This window comes from Hemitrygon akajei, unplaced genomic scaffold (assembly GCF_048418815.1).
Source record: "Hemitrygon akajei unplaced genomic scaffold, sHemAka1.3 Scf000055, whole genome shotgun sequence".
Lineage (NCBI taxonomy): Eukaryota > Metazoa > Chordata > Chondrichthyes > Myliobatiformes > Dasyatidae > Hemitrygon > Hemitrygon akajei.
Genome location: NW_027331941.1, coordinates 3,562,853 through 3,582,018, shown reverse-complemented (window position 1 = coordinate 3,582,018; position 19,166 = coordinate 3,562,853). Strand labels below are relative to the sequence as shown.

At 41.3% G+C, this 19,166-nt stretch overlaps 1 protein-coding gene across 1 annotated transcript in view; it reads right to left on the bottom strand.

The window, feature by feature from the left end:
• LOC140721455 (NACHT, LRR and PYD domains-containing protein 13-like) overlaps positions 1-19,166 on the bottom strand; it is a 52,533-nt gene that overhangs the window by 16,178 nt on the left and 17,189 nt on the right. The window contains exons 5-7 of the mRNA XM_073036274.1: positions 17,805-17,930; positions 11,890-12,087; positions 11,606-11,725 (exon numbers count right to left, since the gene is read on the bottom strand). Of these exons, the coding sequence (XP_072892375.1) occupies positions 11,606-11,725; positions 11,890-12,087; positions 17,805-17,930 (444 nt within the window). The remainder of the gene's footprint in view (positions 1-11,605; positions 11,726-11,889; positions 12,088-17,804; positions 17,931-19,166) is intronic.

Sequence of the window (19,166 nt, the reverse complement as noted above, 5' to 3'; positions counted from 1 at the left end):
CACAAATTTGATGGGACGAGAGTTCGTATTCCCTTGAGGTATACCGCCCTCGGAAAGTATATAATCATACGATACACGTTAAGCTTACTGGTCTGTAGTTACCAGGGTCAGTGAGGTCACCCTTCTTATACAGTGGGATAATGTTAGCCCACTTCCAGTCCTTACAGGATTCAACATTCTTCTCCGACTTTTTGAAAAAACAACATGTTATAGGTTTATATATATAATCACAGACATCGTTAAGCACCCTTAGATATCTGTTCTCTGTCTCTGGAGATTTATTACATGTCAGGCTTTTCAGCTTCAGCAGGACCTCACTTTCTAAGATCTCTAAGTCACTTTACAGAATCTTATTTTTGCCTACACTTACTGGCAAACTGCTATCATTTTGCAGCTGAATACTTTATCAGAAATATAAAGTAAGAATATCTATTATGTACTTTTTGCATAATTTAATACTCTATTATTAAAGCCATTCACTGAACTTCCTCCTTGACTATTAAAAAAATTACTATTAAAGTATTGAAAAATATCCTGGGCTCAATCGTAACATAATGAGTAATATCATTCTCAACCTGTCCTTCGGCAGTTTGGATTTCCATCTTGACAATAGCTGTCATAGCTTCATATACCCTCTGGTTAACGTCGTTACTATTTTATCTGTATTCTTTATGTAGCTCCCTATTCTTCAATTGTTTTATCTGCATCTTTATTCTTCCATGCAGTTGATCTATTGTTTTTATCTGCTTCTCCCGATCTGCGGAATAAAAATTTCCTGCAGTTCATGTATTACCTCTTTAAATCGACCCCATTTTTCCTCAACTGACTCAACGTCAAACTGTTCCTTCCAGTTTACCTTCTGAAAATTTTAGCGTATCTGTGCAAAATTTGCCTTTCTGAAATCAATGTAATATCTTTAGTTTTTACTGATATATTCATCAAAAAATAGTTCAAGACCAAACATGATATGATCCCATTTTCCACATCTGATCATTCTGTCCTGATAGTTACAGGATATCAATCTGAACGGGCCTCCCCCTTGTCGGTGCATTAATACGCTGGGTCAAAGCAACAATCATTTAATAACTGAATAAATTCACTTTCCTGCAATCCATGCGCCCTTGCATTCCCCACTGAATATTTGGGTAATAAAATTCACCCATAACAATAACACCACCTTCAGAACTTGATTATCAAATATTCTGATCGAGTTTGTTAAGAACTCGATCAGCATTAAGGGGTCTATAACATACACCGAATATTATTCCTTTCTTCTTCTTGCTTCTTTTTGTTTAAAATCTCACCCAGATATCTTTGATATCTTGACACAGACATTGTTGATCTCATACCAGAGGAGGCAATTCACCCACAAATGCAAAATAGCGTGAGAAGTAGGATCCACTAGACTACACAGTCTGTCTTTTACATATTTATATAATATTGATTCTGGTCTTCTATCTATTTGTTCATAATTGAATGGGATCCAGGGAAGTTTGGCCACGTGGATTCAGAATTGGCTTGCCTGCAGAAAGCAGAGGTTCGTTGTGGAGTGTGTACATTCGGATTGGAGTGTTGTGACTAGTGGTGTCCCACAAGGATCTGTTCTGGGACCTCTACTTTTCGTGATATTTATTAACGAAAAGTATGTGGGTGTAGAAGGGTGGGTTGGCAAGTTTGCAGACGATACAAAGATTGGTGGTGTTGTGCATAGTGTAGAGGATTGTCGAAGATGGCAGAAAGACATTGATAGGATGCAGCAGTGGGCTGAGAAGTGGCAGATGGAGTTCAACCCTGAGAAGTGTGAGGTGGTACACTTTGGAAGGACAAACTCCAAGGCAGAGTACAAAGTAAATGGCAGGATACTTGGCAGTGTGGAGGAGCAGAGGGATCTGGAGGTACATGTCCACAGATCCCTGAAAGTTGCCTCACTGGTTGATAGGGTAGGTAAGAAAGCTTATGGAGTGTCAGCTTTCATAAATCGAGGGATAGAGTTTAAGAGATGCGATGTAATGATGCAGCTCTATAAAACTCTGGTTAGGCTCTGAATGGAGTACTGTGTCCAGTTCTGGTGGCCTCCCTATAGGAAGGATGTGGAAGCATTGGAAAGGATACAGAGGAGATTTACCAGCATGCTGCCTGGTTTAGAGAGTATGGATTATGATCAGAGATTACGGGAGCTAGGGCTTTACTCTTTGAAGAGAAGGAGGATGAGAGGAGACATGATAGAGGTATACAAGATATTAAGAGGAATAGACAGAGTGGACAGCCATTGCCTCTTCCCCAGTGCACCACTGCTCAGTACATGAGGACATGCCTTAAAGGTAAGGGGAGGGAAGTTCAAGGGGGATATCAGAGGAAAGTTTTTCACTCAGAGATTGGTTGGTGCATGGAATGCACTGCCTGAGACAGTGGTGGAGGCAGATACACTAGTGAAGTTTAAGAAACTACTAGACAGGTATTTGGAGGAATTTAAGGTGGGGGGTTATATGGGAGGCAGGATTTGAGGGTCGGAACAAAATCGTGGGCCAAAGGGCCTGTAATGTGATGTACTGTTCTATATTCTATGTTCTATGAATAGTCTGGGACGGCAGATTCAGGCAATTTGATCTCATAGGCTTCCCTGTCTTATCTAATTACCAAAATACACCGATGGTTATCATGTACAGAATTGAGCACAACACACTCTCCAGAAACATCTTAGACAAAATCTGCAGGTGCAAGAAATCCTAGAAACAAACACAAAACGATGCAGTCAGAGCTGGGAGGTGGGGAGGGGATGAAGAACTACACGGTGATAGCGTAACCGCGACGTCGTTAGGAAGTGGTGAAGTAAAGAGCTGGGAAGTTGATGAGTGAATGAAATACAGGGATTGAGAATGGAGAACCTGATGACTCCTTATCCTTTTTTCTCCCCCAGTCCTGATGAGGGTTTTCATCCTGAAACGTCTACTGTACTCTTTTCTGTAGATGCTGCCTGCCCTGATGAGTCCCTCCAGCAATTTATGTACGTTTCCTAGATAATTTTCCACATTTCCAAGCAACCACATAATGAATTTAACGATACGTACGGAGATCTAAGACCATATGTCTGGATCTCGAAGAACAAAACAGTATGCGGAAGTTTGAGCCATCTGCAACAGTAGGCAATTGGGCAAAAGGGAATAAGCAGTGACCTCATAGAGGTGTATAACACAGAAAAGTCACAGAAGTGAATTGTTTAATAGTGACATGTAACGTAACGCTTAACTTTTTAACTCTTGATCGTGGTCGATATATATTAATATACCACCCAAGGAATTTACAGAGACAACACTGAAAAGGCAAATATATTGTCAGTGAAATATTGAAGAATATGGACAAATAGATTAACACATCGTTCGCATATGTATAGTATTCGTCTTGGAAAGAAGGCTAACATCGCATTTGCTATTCTCACCACAGAATTAGCCTGAATATTAACCTTTAACGAATCCTGTACAAGGAACCATTTCCATTTCAGCCTCAATTTTTGGAACTTTCTCTCAATTTAGAAAATAGTCATCTCATTTATTCCTTCCTCCAGAGTGAATTATTCTACAGTTCCGATATTGTATTCTACCAGCCTCTTCTTTGTCCATTCGCCTAATCTGTCTAAGTCATTTTGTAGTCTGTCTGACTCCACAGAACTACCTTCTTCTCCACCTATCTTAGTACCACCAAAACAACTTGGTCACCCAGATATCAATTCCGTCTCCAACTCATTGACATATGATGCAAAATGAAGCCATCCCAACAGAGGCCAATGTGGAACACCAGAGGAGGAAAAGAAAACAGGTTTCTTTATTCCCATTCATTGCCTCCTGTCAACCAGCCACTGCTTTAGCCTTGCTGGTATCTGTCTCGAAGTACCATGGGCTGTTGAATTGTTACGCAGCCTCATGTGTGCCATTTTCCTAAAGGACCTCTGAAATTCCCATTGCACAACCTTAACCGATCTCCGTTATCAATCCTGCTCATTTTTTCTTCAAGGAATTCCAACAGATTTGTCATACCAGTTTTCTCCCTTGTGGAAGCCATGCTAACTGCAGCATATTTTATCACGTGCCTTCAAATTTCTCGATACCGCATTCTTAACAATCGACAGCATCTTCCCAAATACTGAGATCAGACTAATTGGCCTCTCTTCTCTCTCTAATCTAATCCTCTCTTCTGCCGCTTTCCCTTATTGAAGGTCTCTGAGATTACTGGAAGTCTCCTGGAACCATTCCACAATCTATTGGCTGCTGAAAGATTCCCCCACAAACTCTTCAACCAATTCTTTCAGCACCCTCGGTCCAAGTGCCTTATACATGTTCAGACATTTCAGTTTCCCTGTAACCTTCTCTCTAGCAATGACACCTTCACATTCTTTTGACCCCTGACACCTGTAATTTCCACCATACTGCTAGAGTCTCCAAAAGTGAAAAGGATGCAAAATACTTAAAGAGAGAGGAGCTTAGTCATGATGGCGCTAAACGGCGAATCCTTTTCTTATATCTTCGGAAACATTTTTATCTTTTGAAGATGTTGATCTGGAGTTACACGCGGTCTTTGTTTCTTTGCAGGAATGAGATCCGCTCTCGAGGCTTCAAGACTGGCCATTACCCGACATGCCAAGGACGCGGCCTAAGAACTTAGCACGCCTTTGGAGGCCTGGGATCTCATGGCTCTGGTGACGGACGAGCCAAAGATTGGTGTCCCGACAGGAGATCATCTTTCCGTGGGAATCGAAAGATATTTGAATGTGTGATCAGAGACCTAAGATGTTTGGACACAGAGGTCGGAAAAAGCGACGCAACTGAATCTTAACACAATAAACCAGCGAGTTGTTGTTGTTGTGTTTTTTTTCATGTATCCCTGTCGCTATGATACAGAGACAACTCTTTCTCCCTATGTTCAGTGGAATACAAGGTTAGCGAGTTGTCTTTGGGGTACTGAAAGTCTATTACTTTCCTGTTGCTTTGATGCACACTTCAGTTCTCTGTCTGGGTACCAATGCTTTTTTATTCCAGGTAGGGGGAAAGGGGTGTTGCTTGCTGCCGCTCATGCGCTGGAGAGAGTGGAGCTGAAAGGGACTATGGGGTTCTAACATTTGACTGTCATTCATTCTCTGTGGCACTCCTCTGTTTTCGTGGATGTTGTGAAGAAAAAGCAGGTCAGGATTTATATTGCATACATTTCTCTGACATTAAATGTACCTTTGATACTTTGAAACATTTGAAGTTCCTCAAGCACTTCCCAAATCACCTTAACCCTCCTGAACATCTTGAGCAAACATTCCCAACAAGGATTTTGAACCTCCTCTCCTTCAAGTGTAACCTGTCCCTTTTCTAAGGGCCGTACCTTCCCGAGAACAGATCCCAATGGTCCAGAAATTTTAACTCCTGTCTACTAACACCAGCTCCACTTCCTCGGCTACACATTCAGCTGCCACATCATCCCATTCTTACCCACACTGGCGCATGGCACTCTTAGCAATCCGGGACAACTTCCCTTGAAGTCCTGCTTTTCAGCTGTCTACCTAGCCCCCCAAAACCTTTCTGTAGAAGGGACTAGTGGGAACTGTTGTTGAAAAAAAAAGAAATTAAATCATGGGTGATCGTCTTGTACATACTGTATCAAAATGACCGTCAAGTAGACAGAGGGGATGATGTGGCTCTATTGACCAAAAGTGAAATAAATCATTAGAAAGAGGTGACATCAGAATGTGTCTAATCATTGTGGATAGACCTGAGATACTGCAAGGGTAAAAATAGACTGATGAGAGTTATATATAAACCTCCTAACAGTAGAAAGGGTGTTGTCTAAAAACCGCAATGGGAGATAGAAAATGCATGTCAAATTGTCAGTGTTACTATAGTCATGGAGGATTTCAATGTACAGGTAGATATGGAAAATCTTGTTGCTACTGGATCTCAACAGAATGATTTTCTAAAGTGACACAAGGTTCATATATGGCTCAAGTTCAGAGGTCGATCGTTCACAGACTTTAATACAAATAGTGTATTAATACAATAACTGTTATAAATAATACTATAAATGCTAGGCCAAACAGGGCCATTAAAGAAAACTCTCAAAATGGAAAACAAAGCCTACACTGCAGCTGAAAATAACTACATCTATACATCTAATACATCTAATACCGCTGGAATTCAGAATCAGTTGACTCTGCAGTCCAATGCTTCAAGCAAGGTGGAGTGCCAGCAAGTAGCGAAACATTGCTGCATCCAAGTCTACGACGGAATGAATGGTATTAAATACTGTCACAATGAAATAATAAATAGGTGACACATGCATTTTCACGAGCGCCATTGCCCAATCTGCTGCGCCGCCGTATCCATGGTTGTGACAGGGCTCCTCTCTCTCTGGACGCAGCCCCAGAGGCGCCACAGGCCCAAGCCCGCTGGAATTCCCGGATGAGGGACTTGTCCAAGAGGAAGTTTGACAAAGTGACACAGTGAAGAAATTCATTCTGAAAATGGGGACCCTCTGATTGCTGCTAAATGGGCATCTGCTTCGACAATAAAACTCACAGAATCCCTGAGCCTATCACAATAAACTTAACAAGCTTAAACAGAAAGTACCAGGAAACCGCATTACAAAGAGTGAATCACTTGAGAAAAACGCAACGAATTCTGAAACCATTAATAACTGTTGTTAAGCACCAATTAACCAATTCAGGTGCTCTAAAAACCTCAGATCACAATGGTCTGATGCCCTGCACAGGCTTGCAGAAGTCACTACTTAAACCCCTTCCCGATAGCTGGTACCTGACATAACAGGAAGACCTGAAAACTCGAGATCCAGGGACGACCCGAGAGACCTGGGGTACTTGAGAGGGAGACGGGAGGAACTCGAGAGGCAGGGAGACATGGGGATCCAGAGAGGCCTGAGAACCCAAAAGGACCCAGAGACCAGGGAATCCCGAGAGAGTGAGAAACCAGAGAAACTGTTGTTGTGACAGTGTCTGTGGAGTGAGATAAAGGAGTGGTCTGATTTGGGTGTTCAATGAGTGCACCAGCGAGAGGTGAGAATTCTGAGTTGGTGTCACTCCTTACATCCCTGGACAATAAATGGCCAAGTGCCAAATTGGGAGAGACCTCGTTATCATAGGCTCAGAATGTTCTCGGGGTTTGCATCCCCGAACGGGAAGAGGATTATGAGAATGTGGCAGAACCAACCTCTTAGATGCTGGATGACTGGCAGTGATCTGTTAATGTGAAAAACAAACAGCTACTGGTAGAGAATCTGAGAGATCCAGCCACTGACATAGTGAGAACTTTGCAGACACAGGACCCTTTGGCTTCTTCCGCTGGGCACATGCAAACACGAGAAATCATTTTTAGATGCGATGACAAATCCAAAGGAGGTTATGACAGGATTTCTAACGTACATTACTAAGCATGCTTCGGTTCGAGAAGGTAGGGACTACGCCTTATCTTCCTTAATGTGATCCCCAGCCCAAGCTTTTCAATCGGACGTTGCTAGACATGATCAGAACCTTGGGATAAGTAAACAAGAACAAATGAAATCAACATTCTGGGCTTCTGGTCCACTGCTACAACTGCACACAGAATGAAGCTCCCGGGTATTCGTCGTGTTATCTGATATTTGTCCATTTCTATTTCGATTTTGGGACTGGCGGCGAGGATTTTACACAGAACACTAATATGAAATATGTGTCTAGTATTAGAAAGAATTAAAGGCTTACGAACTAGCCGAGTTTTCGGCTACTTGGCAGAATTAATGAAGTACGAGGAGGGAAGATCAAGGGACTGGGTTCTCTCAACTGTTGCCTGGAGACCGTGTCCTCATAAAGAACTTGGGGCTACCTACGAATCATATGTTAATGACCGCTGGGCTGCTATGCCCTATGTTGTCGAGAGTACCCGTTTTCCTACTGCCAGCAGAGGGTGGGAATGGACCTGTCCAGAATCTCCATTTGCACCACCCTCTAACTCTGGGGCAAGAGGAGTGTGTTGACCCAGAGCCTGACCTGGAAACTGCACCTAATAAGGGGACACCGCAGCGACATGAAAGGACTGACGGATAATCAGCGGAAAGGGCTGGACTGAAGCTAAGCATTGAATTTCTTAAGGACTCAGAGGCTGAAGAAATGGGGGGGTGGGGTGGTATATGCTGCCCTTTGCAAACTCCCCAATCACTGAAGAAGATATCTCCAATCTTCCTCATGTTGAGGCGGGTGTAATGGGAAGTACTAGCAACAGACAGGAAGGTTTGCGTTTAGACAATGACAGGTGGCTGGACTCTCAGGTAACTGGGCATGTTGCCGAGACCAGACAACCGACAAGGTGACCAGAGTTATCGACAGGCACGAGTAATGTCAGGGAGGGGCGTCACCATTCAGACAAGAAAGAGCCCAGGAAGAGCCTGAAACTGATGTATTAAATAATTGGTTAAGAAGGTCTCAAAGTGTCAAGAAACCTCCACGTAGCCTGGGCTATGTCACTCCTGGGGAAAATGTGTAGCAGCTGTCCCCTTGGTGAGATATGCTACACCTCGATCGGATGTCCTGGTGTGACGAAATTTCTGTAAGAACTTGTATTAATCAGGAAGGGTAGATAAAGTAAACATGTAGGTACAGCAGGCAGTGAAGAAAGCTAATGGCATGTTGGCATTCATAACAAGGGGAGCTGAGTATAGGAGCAAAGAGGTCCTTCTGCAGTTGTACAGGGGCCCTGGTGAGACCCCACCTGGAGTTTTATGTTCAGTTTTGGTCTCCAAATCTGAGGAAGGACATTCTTGCTATTGAGGGAGTGCAGCATAGGTTCACAATGTTAATTCCCGGGAAGGCGGGACTGTCATATGTTGAAAGATTGGAATTACTAGGCTTGTATAAACTGGAATTTAGAAGGACGAGAGGGAATCTGATTGAAACATATATGATTATTAAGGGATTGGACATGCTAGAGGCAGGAAACATATTCCCGATGTTGGGGGAGCCCTGAACCAGAGGCCACAGTTTAAGAATAAGTGAAAGGCCATTTAGAACGGAAATGAGATAAAACTTTTTTTCACCCAGACAGTTATGGATCTGTGGAATGCTCTGCCTCAGAAGGCAGTGGAGGCTAATTCTCTGGATGGTTTCATGAAAGAGTTAGATATAACTCTTAAAGATAGCAGACTCAAGGGATATGGGGAGAAGGCAAGAACGGGGTACTGATTGTGGATGATCAGCCATAATCACAGTGAATGGCCTACTTCTGAACCTATTGTCTATTGTCTATATTTCTCTCAAAGCTATGAGGACATGACTACTTTTGATGAGGGATAGTGTCAAGTTTTCACTGCTAGTGGAATGCTATTTCTGTAGAAGCAGTGTTTGGGGTGTGGTTAGAGATAATGGTGCTTTGGTATGCGAGCAATCCAATCAGGGGTGGTATTGTTTTGTGTGCCTGACACCGGTGTGAACTGTGGTCTATGTTCGGCGGGAGATAATGAGGGAAGGCGCTGGAGAGAACTGGTGGTAGGAGTCAATCCGGTGGGGACCGTGATTCGATGGAGCAGGCTGTAGAAATTTGCTGAGGAAAGGTGAAAATGACATTTAGAAGAGTTGAGCAGCAACCTCTTCGCATTTAACGGTTCAATTATAATGGGCCTTTTTCTGTTTGCTTTTTGTTTTCTTTTTCTTTATTTATCATTCGGAGATATAATTCTTGTAATCATATGCAGTGTGCTGTCTGTTATTTCTGACACCAAGTTGTAACAGGGTCCCAAATTACAGAGTATTCACTCTTAAAGTGCCTTTGGTGGTAGTGACGTCACAATCGTATGGATTTAACGGGACCGGAGTTTGTATTCCCACGGCTTACACAGCCCTCGGATAATGGAGTTTCATACTATACACATTAAGCTTACTGGTCTGTAGTCACCAGGGTCAGCGAGGTCACCCTTCTCATACACCGAGATAATGTTAGCCCATTTCCAGTCCTTTCAGCAGTCTTCACTGACTGTCTGAAAAATAGATGCTATAGGTTTGTATATATAATCACAAACCTCTTTAAGCACCCTTAGATACATATTGTTTTACCCTGGAGAGTTATTAACTTTCAGCCTGTTAGGCTTCAGCAGGACCTTATTGTCTAAGATCTCTAAGTCACTTTATAGAATCTTATTTTCCCCTACACTTACTGGCAAACAGCTATCATTTTGCAGCTGAATACATTATCAAAATGGCAGGTAAGAATATCCATTATGTACTTCTTGCATAATTTAATACCCTATTATCATTGTCATACACTTAACTTCCTCCTTGATTATTAAAGAATTTACTATTAAAGTATTGAAAAATATCCTGGGGTCAATCGTAACATAATGAGAAATATCATTCTCAACCTGTCCTTTGGCAGTTTTGATTTCCATCTTGACAATAGCTGACATAGTTTCATATACCCTTTGGTTAACGCCATTACTATTTTATTGTAACGGTGTGCTACAGGCAGCGCTGCAATAACGACATGGAGTCGGCGAGCTGCAGTTGCAAAAGGGGTTTATTCAAACTTCGCGGCCTCGCTTTAAAGCCTTCCTGATCCCGCCCTCCCCGGGCAGGAATGCTGTATTCCCGCGCGCGGGCTTTTCCTCTTGCTGGTGAATTAGGCTTGGCTTTGGGACCTGCCTCAAAGCCAGCGCGCGCCACTTTGTGAGAAGGTTCGAGTGCGCTGGGAAGTGGGTCGCCACATTATCTGTATTCTTTATGTAGCTCTCTTCTCTTCATTTGTTTTACCTACATCTTTATTCTTCCACGTTGTTTATCTATTGTTTTTACTGCTTCTCCCGATCTTCGGAATAAACATTTACTGCAGTTCATGTGTCACCTCTTTAAATCGACCCCATTTTTCCTCAACTGACTCAACGTCAAACTGTTCCTTCCAGTTTACCTTATGAAATTTTTAGCGCATCCATGCAAAATTTGCCTTTCTGAAATCAATGTAATATCTTTGGTTTTTACTGATATATTCATCAAAAATATTTCGAGACCAAACATGATATGATTGCATTTTGCTATAGGGTCAACAACTTCCTTCTGATCATTCTGTCATGATAGTTACAGGATATCAATCTGAGCGGGCCTCCCCCTTGTCGGTGCATTAATATGCTGGGTCAAAGCAACAATCATTTAATAACTGAATAAATTAACTTACCTGCAATCCATTAGCCCTTGCATTCTCCACTGAATGTTTGGGGAATAAAATTCTCCCATAACCATAACACCACCTTCAGAACCTGATTATCTAATATTCTGATCGAGTTCGTTAAATTCTCGATCAGCATTAAGGGATCTATAACATACACAGAATATTATTCCTTTTCTCTTCACGCTTTCAGTTCTCACCCAGATATATTTCACTAAGTCTCAATTCATCTCCTATGATATGCAGTCTCATGTTCAAATTCTCTCTTATGCGCATGGCTACTCCGCCACCTTTAGGGTCTTGCCTATCTTTTCAAGTACAATTTATTCTTTAATACTATATTCATCGCCATACTTTGAAGTGATCATCAGTATTTCTTTTTCTTTTGTGGAAGAAACGATTCGTATAATTGGTGCAGAGTACATCTCACTCACCATCTTTAGATTTCTTCGTAGTAGATTTGCCTCTTGATTTGTCCGGAGGTACTGGCGGCCTGACGTCTTCTCCAGGAGGGGTGATGTTTATAGCAACTTCTGCCATGTTCTCAGCAGAACCTTCATGAAGGACATGAAAGGGTGAGATTAACTGCAATATCTGTACTGAAATGAATCTATTTTTTGAAATTAAATCAGAACCAAATAAAGAAAGAATACACAATTAAGGGGGAAGGAAAACACAGGTTTCTTTCTAAACGAGAGATGGTCTATACCATGTGTACCTGGAATTGCACGTTGTTCTCCAAAGATATTCTGCCTATTTTCCCCTTCAGCACGTTCATAACCGTTCCGAATACACTTATGCCAGTATGTATGCCCATATGTGTACATGAAACATCCCGCAATTGTTCCCAAAATGAATGAGATAACGACGGCAACAGGAATCCAAGTGCTTCTGCACATTTCCTCTGCTGTGTTTTCTGTAAACAGAGAATGACACAAACATTATTGATCACATACCAGTGCGGAATCAATTCGCCCACAAATACAAAATAGACTGTGAAGTAGAATCCACTAGACTGCACAGTCTGACCTTTACATATCTATCTGGTATTGATTCTGGTGTTCTGTCTATTGGTTCACAATTGAATACTCTGGGACGGCAGAATCAGGCAATTTGCTCTCACAGGCTTGCCTGTCTTATCTAATTACCGAAATATACCGATGGTTACACTGTACAAAATTCAGCACAACACACTCTCCAAAAACAACCAAGGAAAAAAACTGCAGATGCTGGAAATCCAAACAACACACACAAAATGATGGAGTCTGAGCTAGAAGGTGGGGAAGTGGAGGAAGAACCACACGATGACAACGTAACCACGAGGGCGTGCAGAAGGGGTGAAGTAAAGAGCTGGGAAGATGATTAGTGAATGAAATACAGGGATTGAGAAGGGGGAATCTGATGACTCCTTATCCTTATTTTCCCAGTCCTGATGAGGGGTCTCAGCCTGAAACGTCTACTGTACTCTTTTCCTTAGATGCTGCCTGCCCTGCTGAGTCCCTCCAGCAATTCATGTATGTTTCCTAGATACTTTTCTGCATTTCTAAACAACCACATAATGAATTTAGCGATACGTATGGAGATCTAAGACCATATGTCTGGATCACGAAGAACGAAACAGTATGCCGGAATTTGAGCCGTCTGGGACATTTGGCATTGGGGCAAAAGGGAATAAGAAGTGACCTTATAGGGTTTATAACACAGAAAAGTCACAGAAGTGAATTGTTTAACAGCGACATGTAACGTAACGCATAACTTGTTAACTCTTGATCGTGGTCGATCTATATTAATATACCACCCAAGGAATTTATAGAGACAACACTGAAAAGGCAGATATATTGTCAGTGAAATATTGACGAATATGGACAAATAGATTAACACATCATTGGCATAAGTATAGTATTCGTCTTGGAATGAAGGTTAACATCGCATTTCCTTTTCTCACCACAGGATTAGCCTGAAAATTAACCTTTAACGAATCCTGTACAAGGAACCATTTCCATTTCAGCCTCATATTTTTGAACTTTCTCTCAATTTAGAAAATAATCTTCTCGTTTATTCCTTCCTCCAGAGTGAAAGATTATACAGTTCAAATATTGTATTATATCAGCCTCTTCTTTGTCCATTCGCCTAATCTGTCTAAGTCATTTTGTAGTCTGTCTGACTCCACAGAAATACCTTCTTCTCCACCTACCATGGGCTGTTGAATTGTTATGCAGCCTCATGTGTGCCACTTCCCCGAAGGACTTCTGAAATTCCCATTGCACAACCTTAACCATTTCACTGTTGTCTATCCTGCTTGTTATTTCCTCAAGGAATTCCAACAGATTTGTCATACAAGTTTTCCCCCTTGAGGAAGCCATGCTAACTGCAGCATATTTTATCACGTGCCTTCAAATTTCTCGGTACCACATTCTTAACAATCGACAGCATCTTCCCAAACACTGAGATCAGACTAATTGGCCTGTAATTTCCTTTCTTCTGCCGCTTTCCCTTCTTGAAGGCCTCTGAGATTACTAGAAGTCTCCTGGAACCATTCTACAATCTAGTGGCTGCTAAAAGATTCCTCCTCAAACTCTTCAACCAGTTCTTTCAGCACCCTCGGTCCAGATGCCTTATACATGTTCAGGAATTTCAATTTCGACGTAACCTTCTCTCTAGCAATGACACTTTCACATTCTTTTGACCCCTGACACATGGAATTTCCACCATACTGCTAGAGTCTCCAAAAGTGAAAAGGATGCAAAATACTTAAAGAGAGTGGAGCTTAGTCATGATGGCCCTAAACGGCGACTCCTTCTCTTGCATCTTCGGAAACATTTCTAACTTTAAAATCTCTTTTTTTTTATTATTTTCAGGGTTATTTTGAAGACGTTGATCTGGAGTTACAGACTGATTTCAGTTCTTTGATGGAATGAGATCCGCTCTCCGGTCTTCACAACTGGCCGTAACCCAACATGCCATAGCCTAAAAGCTTAACTCGCCTTTGGAGAGCTGGGATCTCGTGGTTCTGGAGACGGGCGGGCCGAAGATCAGTGTCCCAACAGGAGATCATCTTTTCATGGGAATCAAAAGATATTCGAATGTGTGCCCAGAGATCTAAGATGCTTGAGCACAGAGGTCGGAAAAAGCGATGCAACCGAATTTTAACACCGTAAAGCAGCGAGTTGTTTTATGGGTACTGCAAGTCTATGACTTTCCTGTTGCTTTGATGCACACTTCAGTTCTCGGAGTGGGTACCGATGCTTTTTTATTCCAGGTAGGGGGAAAGGGGTGTTGCTTGCTGCCGCTTACGCACGGGAGAGAGTGAAGCTGAAAGGGACTTCGGGGTTCTAACATTTGACTGTCATTCATTCTCTGTGGCACTCCTCTGTTTTTGTGGATGGTTGCGAAGAAAAAGTATGTCAGGATGTATATTGCATACTTTTCTCTGACATTAAATGTACCTTTGAAACTTTGAAACATATCAAGTTCCTCAACACATCCCAAATCACCTTAACCCTCCTGGACATCTTGAGCAAACATTCCCACAAGGATTTTGAACCCCCTCTCGTTCAAGTGTAACCTCTCCCTTTTGTAAGGGCCGTAGCTTCCCGAGAACAGATCCCAATGGTCTAGAAATTTGAACTCCTACTAACACCAGCTCCACTTCCTCGGCCACACATTCAGCTGCCACACCATCCCATTCTTACCCACACTGGCACATGGCACTGCTAGCAATCCGGGACAACTTCCTTTGAAGTCCTGTTTTTCAGCTGTATACCTAGCCCCCCCCCCCCCAAAACCTTTCTGTAGAAGGGACTAGTGGGAACTGCTGTTGAGAAAAATAGAAATGAAATCATGGGTGATCGTCTTGTACATACTGTATCAAAATGACAGTCAGGTAGACAGAGGGGATGATGTGGCTCTATTGGCAAAAAGTGAAATAAATCATTAGAAAGAGGTGACATCAGAACGTGTTTAATCTTTGTGGATAGACCTGAGATATTGCAAGGGTAAAAATAGACTGATCAGAGTTATACACAAACCTCCTAACAGTAGTAAGGGTGTTGTCTAAAAACTGCAATGGGAGATAGAAAATGCATGTCCAATTGTCAATGTTACTATAGTCACGAAGGATTTTAATGTACAGGTAGATTTGGAACTTCGTGTTGCTACTGGATCTCAAGAGAATGATTTTCTAAAGTGTCTACGAGATGGCATTTTAGAGCAGCTCATAGATGAGACCACACCGAGATCAGCAAATTTGGATTGACTGTAGTCCATTGAACTGTAATTGATTAGAGAACTTGGGGTAAAAGAACTCTTAGGGGAAGTGATCATAATATGATATTATTCTGCCTGAAATTTGAGAAGCAAAGTTAATATCAGATATATCATATCACGGAGGATTCAAGGGAACTTGAAAGGCATGAGAAAGGGCTTGGCCTAAATTGATTGAAAAGTAACACTTGCAGGGATGTCCGCAGAGTTGCAAGGACTTTAATATAAGGAAGCAATTTAGAAATTCGGAATGGAAAGAGCATGTACATCCCAAAGAAAAAGAAGGTGACATAACCATGGCTGACGAGAAATCACAGCCAACATAAAAGCCAAGGAGACAGCATGTAATAGAGCAAAAGTTATTGGGAATCTACAGGATTAAGGAGCTTTAGAAAACCAACAAAATGCTACTAAAACATCATTAAGAAGGTAAAGATAGGATACAAAAGTATATTGAAGAGGATACGAAAAGTTTCTTCAGATATATAAAGTGTAAAAGAGAGGCAAGTGTGGATATTGGACCCCTGGAAAATGATGCTGCTGTGGTAACAATGGTGGACAAGGAAATGCTTCAGGAACTTAATCAGGATTTTGCACCAACTTAACTTTTGGAGACTCTGGCAGTATGGTGGAAATTCCAGGTGTCAGGCGTCGGAAGGATATGAAGATGTCATTACTAGGGAGAAAAACCCTGTGGTTTCACCATTTTTCCTTATGGGTTGAAGATAATCAAGCGGCAGATTCAATTCATTGATACGATCTCTCGGGAGCTGCCGCTGCGTGCACCTGCTGCAGATACGTTTATCGAGATGATAAACATGTCAATCGTAGTACAAATGCTGCCCCGGTGACGCTCTCAATGAATAGCTACGCCCTAACAGACAACGAATGAACCAATAGCTCAAAAAGAGAGAAACCTACAAGATACTTTACCTCCCAATACCAATGAGTCAACGCTACTCTAAAACTGGCACACTCAGAGCAATGGCCACTCCACTTGCATGTGTGTTAAATTTATTAACTAATATGAAAAATTAACCTAAGTAATCCCGCTCGTTGCTTTGGCGCAGCCCAACTCATGGAAACTGCAGCGAATCTCCGCCTTTTCAATCTTGATCGCGGGTCTAACTGAAAAGTAACACCTTTAATGCAATCCCTCTCTGTGAGTTGTCACTGCTCATATGCATTTAACTATATGTATAGAGAGTCTACATAATGCCGGACCAACTGATTAATAAGTGGAAGTTCAGGCAATCTCGGACATCAGTCACTGGGCCATAAGTGAATGAGGTTTGACCTTATGGAGCTGCATAACGTCACACAGGGCACACATCCACAGTGTGGTCCCACAGACGGAAAACCTTCCACTAGTATGGCGATGCTTAGGGCGAGTAGTGAAAGATTCAATAGTGAAATATAACTTAACATTTGTAATATAAGCGTGATGCATGTATAAATATTTTACAGCACGAAGATCTTCAGATGGCATTATTACTAACATTAAAATACACTTTTAGAGTTAGGTGCATTGCAAAATGTAGAGATAGGTGGACAAATACAGATTTATGCCGGGTTTATTTGAGTATATTTTATAAACTGCATCATCTGGGCGGAAGGGACTTTTGTGTTCTATGTGGATTTAACCGAAAGACACGACCAATGATTTTTGATTCCTATCTGTGTCCTTTTGAGCTTTAATATGTTCATTGTCTCCACTGATAGTTTATATCAATTTAGACCAGTTTGTAGAAATTTGTATTCACTATGACACGAAAGAGACTTTTCTGTTGGTCAGTGTCAAAAAAGCCAAATTAAATCAACTGTGATTTAATGTTCTGAAACAATAAACATGAAAGCTTATGGGTGGTGTGAATATTTTTACAGACACTTTACATTCTCTGTTCACTCCAGTAAGCTTCCTGCATCTTTATTTATTTACATGTTTGTTTCTTTCTCTCATGTATTCTTCACTCTCATTCTCTCTTTCTTGCATTCTCTTTCCTTTTTCATTTTCTGTCTCTTTCTCTGCATCCTTCCTTCCCAGCTTCTTGCATCAAATATTTCCATTCATTGCATCCAGATCAATGAATTCTTTGTTGAGCAATGAATTCAAGCAGCATCAGGGAGTTATTCTATATTCAGGACATCTACCAGCCATTCTCGTTTCATCTCTCTTAGGTATCTTATAATGTTTCCCAGAACAAACGACCTAGATATCAGAGTTCCAATTTTACACAATATAACACATAATAGTCTCAAGATATCTGATACTCACTACTGGGTGGGAAAGTTTGAAACCAACTGCATCATGTTTATTCGACTCCTCTAAACCTTGTGATGTACTCCAATGCTTCTGAAATTTCCACTTACCCGTTTTGCTTTCATCTCCTGCATTATATGCTGCATGATCTTGTGTACCTGATTCACTCAAGTTCCTTTGGTATTCATAACTTTCAGCTGCTTTAGAAGACCTGAATATTACCGGGCGGTTATCTCCTAGAGAACGAAAAAAAGTTTGTTTGGAACACACTGACGATGGGGTGAAAATATGTCACTTGGCTGAAAAACAGACGTGATAACATTGCAAGATATGTATACCAATGAAATAAAATACCGGCATGGTCTCTGCTGAAAACAACAGTTTACCATGGATGCGTTCAGAAACGATATTTCTGTAGTATTATTCTCCCAGGGAAAATATTGCAATGTGCACAATTACAATGGCTTTGAATTCAAAATATAACATTCAAGCAAGCAAAATTAAAGGCATAAAGAACAGCTTCATGCTATCTGCAATGCAAAAGACATGTAACATTGCATGATTTATAAGGTGTGCCACTAAATATCAAAATATCTTTTGTGGGCATTTCTTTGGGGTTTGCTGGGCCTATCCCTGATTGCAAGGGGAGAGGTTTTCAAGCCCTTATCTGTTTGAAACATGTTTGATTAGAACATGAATTAATCACAGATAAAATATGCAAAGTGTCATAACGTTACAAAATCTTCATGCTAAATGAATAGAATACTGAAATATTTCCAGGTAACGGCACTTTATGGTGCAAGGTTTGACATGAAAAAGGTATTTCTGAAGAAAGAAGCAAAACGCTATAAACAGAATATATATTAAAGCCTTTGTTTTGAAAGAAAGCAATTATTTATTTAGGGATATGGCGCATTGCCTACCCTTCCAGCCCAATGAACCATACAGTCCTGTAAACAACATATTTAACACTTGTTATCATTCAGAATTTTGCCGCGACAGTCCACATTAAGACAAAGAACGTAGAACTCATCACTCCACTTCTCAGATCATTACAATTGCTTCCTGTCTATCAGAGGATTGACACTAAAATATTATTTCTGGTTTATAAAGCACTGAATGGTCCAAGACCAAAATACATCGATCTCTTCCTGTAACGTGGACCTTCAGGTCATCTGGGGCGGGTCTCCTTGCTGTCCACAAGGGCAAAACTAAATATAACGTATCAGCGTTTAGTTACTATGTTCCACATATCTGGAATGACCTTCAGGTTGATTTGAATTCTGACCCAAATATAAGCTCTTTTGAATTGAGGCTTAAAACTTTTCTTTTTGTTTTTGCTTTTAATTAGAATCTCCTGCACTGTAACTTTTATTTCTTGATTTTTGTGTGTGATTTTATTCTAAATATTGTCCGCAAATTTATTTATGATGTTTATATCTTGTAAAGTATAAACTGCTTTCACTTTGAAC